Here is a 6,000-nt window from a genome sequence, read left to right as displayed (position 1 = left end):
AAGGGGGGCGGAGCAACTTCCCTACTAAGAAAAGTTGCAGCAAGTTGGCCTTTTTTAGTTTAAAGGAGAGTAGCAGGTCACATTGTAGAAATGTATGAAATTATGCACGGCACAGAGAAAGTGGAAAGAGAAGTTTTTTCTCCCTGTCTGATAACACTAGACTCCATGGATATGTGACAAAGCTGAATATTAGAGTGGTGGTCTTCAACTGTTCCACCTCTGACTCCTAACCTGCAACACAGAACCCACTTTCACATATTCACTTTTCAATTTATACTTAGAATCATAGAATCATAGAATCATAGAGTTGGAAGAGACCACAAGGGCCATCGAGTCCAACCCCCTGCCAAGCAGGAAACACCATCAGAGCATTCCTGACATATGGTTGTCAAGCCTCTGCTTAAAGACCTCCAAAGAAGGAGACTCCACCACACTCCTTGGCAGCAAATTCCACTGTCAAACAGCTCTTACTGTCAGGAAGTTCTTCCTAATGTTTAGGTGGAATCTTTTTTCTTGTAGTTTGGAACCATTGCTCCGTGTCCGCTTCTCTGGAGCAGCAGAAAACAACCTTTCTCCCTCCTCTATGTGACATCCTTTTATATATTTGAACATGGCTATCATATCACCCCTTAACCTCCTCTTCTCCAGGCTAAACATGCCCAGCTCCCTTAGCCGTTCCTCATAGGGCATCGTTTCCAGGCCTTTGACCATTTTGGTTGCCCTCCTCTGGACAGGTTCCAGTTTGTCAGTGTCCTTCTTGACTTAACTGTCCTTATTGTTGTTTATTAGATTCATATGCTGCCTTTCATCCCAAAGGAGCCCAGGGCAGCAAACATTACTATGGAATTGCCCAATGGGTGGAGGACCCCACAGCCCTGCTTTGTGCTGAATTTGAACGTATTTCCTGACCCAGCACCCTTTTCTTCTTCTTCTTCTCCTTCAATTTATTGAATTTATACACTGCCCTATACAGTACCTGTAGATCTCAGGGTGGTTCATAGAACGAAATCCAAATATAAAACCACAAAATATATAATCAAAATAAAAACAACCACCGAATAACACCCCCAACCACATTTTAAAAGGGGATGTCTCTGAAGACGCCAGTTCTGCTTGCAGATGGCCATTTTGGAGGGGTTGCAGCACTGACACAAGTTTAATATGTTTGCACTGACGGTGACTGTATCCTAATTATCCTTGCTCTTGGCATTGCTTAAATACTACTTTTCGTTTTTATTGTCTGTATATTCCTCTCTGTCATTTGTTAAATAAGTCTATTATTATTATTATTATTATTATTATTATTATTATTATTATTATTATTATTATGAATCTGACAGCTAGAGAGAGCTGTGGCTGCCATGCCCTGAGCAGAGAGGTAGGAACGGGAAGAACTCGACCCGCCCCTTCTCCCCTCACGACTCGGCCAGAGCAGCGGCCGTCCCATGATGCTCCGCGGCAGGCGGTCACCTCGGCCTGCGTTCCCGGCATGCCGCGCGCGCGCCCTCGCCTCAGCCTGCTGGAATCAGGCGGCAGCAGCAGCAGCAGCAGCAGCACTACTAGCAGCAGGCGGGGCCGCCGTCGCTGTCGTCGCCTCCTCCTCCGCCTCCGCCTCCCCGCCTCCCGTGTGAGACAGCAGGAGGAGCGCCCGCCGCCTCAGGAGGAGTAGCCACCCCGCCGAGCCGCAGTAGCCGCTCGCCTCCATTACCGCCGCTCTTCTTACTGCTGCTGCTGCTGCTATTATTGTTGTTATTGCCTCCTCCTTCCCCTGCCGCCGCCGCTTCCCCGGCCGGCCATGCCGTCTCGGGCAAGGTAATGAGCCGCAGAGCCCCGGGGTCTCGGCTGAGCGGCGCTTCTTCCTCCGGCACCAGGCAGCACTATCACCCGCGGAGCTGGAATGACTGGCAACCCAGGTGAGCGAGCGGGCGGGCAGGCGGGTGTCTTCTACGGCGGGGCGGCGGCGGCGCGGCCTAGGGTCTGAGGGCAGCGTGCGGGTGCCTCCCTCGCTCCCCTCAGCCTTGGCAGGGGTCGGCGGCCCTGAGGCAGGAAGGGAGCCGGCCGCCCGGGGTGGGGGGGGGGGTTGAAGGAAAGTTGCCCTCTCCTGCGCCCACCCGCCGCCACGGCAGGGCTCGGCTGGCGCGGCCTAGCGCGGAGAGGGAGAGGCTGGCCGCTTCGGCCCGTGTTGGGGATCGTCGGAGCGGGAAGGAGGAGGTGGCAGGAGACGGGGGAAGCCCTTGCAATGCCTCTCCCTCGCGGCCTACGAGGGAGGGAGGGAGGTCGTGGTGCTGCTGCTGCTTCTACTACTACTACTACTACTGCCGCCGCTTCTTCGGGTTGGTTTTGAGGCCTAGGGAGGTTTAAAGCGGGTGGGCAAATGGGCGTGTGGAATCCCACCCCATTTCTCCCTCTCTTCCTTTCTTATGTCTGTGTCTCTCCACCTCCACCCTTGTTGGCAGGGCCTCCGTGGAGATACTGGTTCCGGGTACGTGTGTGTGTGCGGGGAAGTTTGCTTTCACTCTCTCTCTCTCTCTGCATGTGTGTGACAAACCCAGTGCGCTGGTTGGAGGTAATAGGCCCCGTGCGTGGTGGGCTTTTCCTAATTCATAGACCTCTTTTTTCCTGGGGTGGGAAAGAGGATTTGGCATGGGGTGGGTGGGAAACTTGTATATTGGGGGGAGTTTTTGTACTAAGAGGTCCTGCCTAGCAGGTTGAACTCGATGGCTTTTATGTACCATCCCATCCAGATGTGATTCTGCGAGTGGGTGGGATAATTTAGAGAGAGGCACACACCCCTCCTTGCCAGTTGAGGAATAATAAATATTAATGGGCTCTGCAAAAGCTGATGCCATAACAAATGCTGCAGTAGAGCAAAAGCATGAAATACAGCATTTATACCCACAGTAGAGGACTTTGGGTTGGGATAGGTAGCCTACGGCCTTCCACATGTTGCTGGACTCCCAACCAAAATCATCTCTGGCCATTGGCCATGCTGGCTGGAGCTGATGGGAGTTAGGATCCAGCAACATCTGGAGGGCCACAGGTTTCCCAGCCCTTGCGCCAGGTACCGTTTCCATGCACGTTCCCATCCTCTGGTTTTGCAGTTCTCCTTCCTATGATTGAAGGAATTTGAATTAATTGTTCATTGGATGCCTTCATCCACTGGGTTAATTTCACAGGACTTTGGAGTTGCAACTTTGTTGTCTAGATGGTAACTTGTTGATACTGTCTAGACATAAGGAAGGCCTGGTGACTTGTGTCAAGGATTTAGTGTCTAGTTCAAAATGCATTTACAGTACTTGAAAGGGTTTGAAACTATTAACTCTTAAATTTGGGTTTTTTAGATTGCTTATGATGCTGTTAGATTTTACATTGAATCTAGTATTTTAAATGGGTGATAAAATTAAATCCTTAATGGTTCGGATTTTCTATTTTTAATTTTAAAATTTGTCATAATTTGGTCTAATATGTTCACTATACTTAGGTACTCAGGACGTATCTTTTTACTTGCAGCACATTGGTGACATCAAAGTGCATGTAGGCTGTAGTGCTATACACACTTATTTGAGTTCTATTAAACTCTAGGACTTTATAATAGATGTTTATAGGGTTGTGCTATTTGTATCAATGTTAAAGAAATGGATGTGAGGTGATAATGTCATGTACCTAAATGATGATAAGATTTATTTATTTTATTTATTCCACAACTATATGCTGATTGATTGTTTTAAGACCTCTCAGCAGTTTACAAAAAATAAATATTGGTTCTGTTCCACATTTTCAGGTGTGTAAAAATAATAGTTCAGTTTTGCTTGTCAGTAATATTGAGATAAATCATTTGACATCTCCAAAAAGGGCAAATGAGTTTTGTACTGCAAATTGGTATCCAAGGAACAACTTGGGCATGGCCAGTGTGGTTTTTTGACCACTAAGAAGAGCAGGTCTCCATGTCATACCACAGTCTGCTCATGAAAGTCCCCTCAGTTTCAAAAATGTGGGGTTACTGTTAAAAAGACACATGTAAGTAGTTTTTTTTAAAAACAACAACAACAACAACCTGGATACTTATCTCTTGGTCTCCACTTTTCCCAGTAGCATTTATTTAGTGGTGTAGTGGTTAGAGTGTTGGACTAGGACCAGAGAGTCAACAATAGAGAGTGCAGGACATGAGATTGCTCCTAAAGCCAACTGCTAAACCGCAACATAGAGGGGTTTGTTTGTAAGGCAACAACAGTGTTAAACAGAATGTTGCTAATCTTTTTGAATAATGGAAAGAGAGAAGTTATAAATTAATGATGAGAGGCTAAACTGAAGGCACTGTATAAATAAAATTGCATCAATGTCATAATCTCATTTGAGAAAAATCACTTAAAATGCATGTTGGCAACAAGCTTGATGTAATCGGTCCGAGAACCAACTTCATTCTTTCAGATACATAAATGATACAGCTAAGATACACAGCACTCCTGTTTGAATGTATTGTAAATGAAGTACAAACTTTCATGCCTCTGTCATTCAGGATAAGGACTTAAGGTGAATTGTCATAGCTTTTTTGGTGGAGGCTTATTCTTTGGATGTAGATTCAATTCCAGACATCCCTAGGTAGGGCTCCAAGGAGTTGCTGCTGTCTGAAACAATGGCAAGGTGTTTGATAGTAGATGTTAGTGACTACTAGGGCTGGGTGATAGATCAGTAAATCATCCAAAACTGGTTTGAAGTCCATATCATGATATTGGTCTCATAATTTTTGACCTGGCAATATACATATGTGTGTGCTATGCAAAAATCACAATGTGAGGAAAACCGTGGAGCCAGCCAATGCAGCCCTTGTTAATTCTGTCGGCTCAGCTCTCTCCAACCTCCTGCAGGGGGCAGCAAATCACAGGAGCAAGCTCCGGCAAAAATCACGATGCGGGAAAAACCAGGAAGCCAGCCAACACCTCTACATAGCTCCATCCTTATTCCAGACATCGTGATATATTGGTATATCGCTATGTTTAGCTGATGATATATTACAATGTTGAAAACCAGTGACTACATGAAATAAAGATATACAAATTTATAAATTTTGAGGCTGTGGGGAGGAAACTTTACCCAGGAAGAAAATGGAAATGTTGGGAAACATTGAAAATATGTGCTGTGCTTTCTTATCAGACTTAAAGGTAGTTTCCTGTTTTAACAAAACAAAAGGTATCATTTATTATATAAAATTATTGTAATATTAATTTATTATATTTTAAATTATGTTTTATTACATGTGAACAACCTATCTATCTATATATGACCCACTCTTCTTCCTGGAGCTTATGCCTAGTAAGCAAACATAGGATTGAATCCTAATAGGATAAATACCTTAGTTTTGCAGCAGGGTGTCTTCCCAAGAATCCTTTGATGGTAGAGGTGAAAAGTTGACCACAAGGGAGGGACCAAGTCAGAAGGACAGCTTCCTAATGTCTCCAAATTAGGTCACCAGAGAAGGCAAGCAGCAATTCATGAACAATGTAGGCCCTTTATATTCCTTTCTTGAAAAGAGCAGCACCTTTTAGGTGCAGAAATACGTATTGGATTTCACTTGACTTGTTGTAGACATCTACAATCTTCAAAGAAATTATCAGTCTCTAATCTCTTCATACCATACACTTTGAGTGGGTAAAACGTTATCTTAGGCAGCCATCTAAGTTCTGCTCAAGCGAGAAATACTAGAGAATGCTTCACTTGATATGGTTAATCTCCATGTTACTACATTGATAGAAGGGACTTTGGGTAATGTTGTAAAGAGGGCCATTTGTGTGGTGAACTTTTCAATAAACTATTGATAACTCACCATAACCATTAACCATTGAAATTGCATTCCCACTAAAGGCTCTAGCTTAAATTCCAGGCATTTCCAGGAACATTTTAAGTTTGCTACCTTTTTGCTGGCCCTCTTTCTTTAATTGCAGCCTGGCACAGGTTATACAGGTGAAGTTTTTCTTAGAGTGGAGAAAAGCAATGGGAAAAGCT

General features: G+C 44.9%; 1 protein-coding gene across 1 annotated transcript in view; it reads left to right on the top strand.

Moving 5' to 3' along the window:
- The first annotated feature begins 1,550 nt into the window (after positions 1-1,550).
- Positions 1,551-6,000, top strand: part of SMG1 (SMG1 nonsense mediated mRNA decay associated PI3K related kinase) — a 70,828-nt gene continuing 66,378 nt past the window's right edge. The window contains exon 1 of the mRNA XM_081839446.1: positions 1,551-1,913. Within this exon, the coding sequence (XP_081695572.1) occupies positions 1,816-1,913 (98 nt within the window). The 5' untranslated portion in view covers positions 1,551-1,815. The remainder of the gene's footprint in view (positions 1,914-6,000) is intronic.

The sequence above is a fragment of the Podarcis erhardii genome (assembly GCF_964252035.2).
Source record: "Podarcis erhardii genome assembly, chromosome: 14".
Taxonomy (NCBI): domain Eukaryota; kingdom Metazoa; phylum Chordata; class Lepidosauria; order Squamata; family Lacertidae; genus Podarcis; species Podarcis erhardii.
This window is presented reverse-complemented; position numbering and strand designations above follow the sequence as displayed.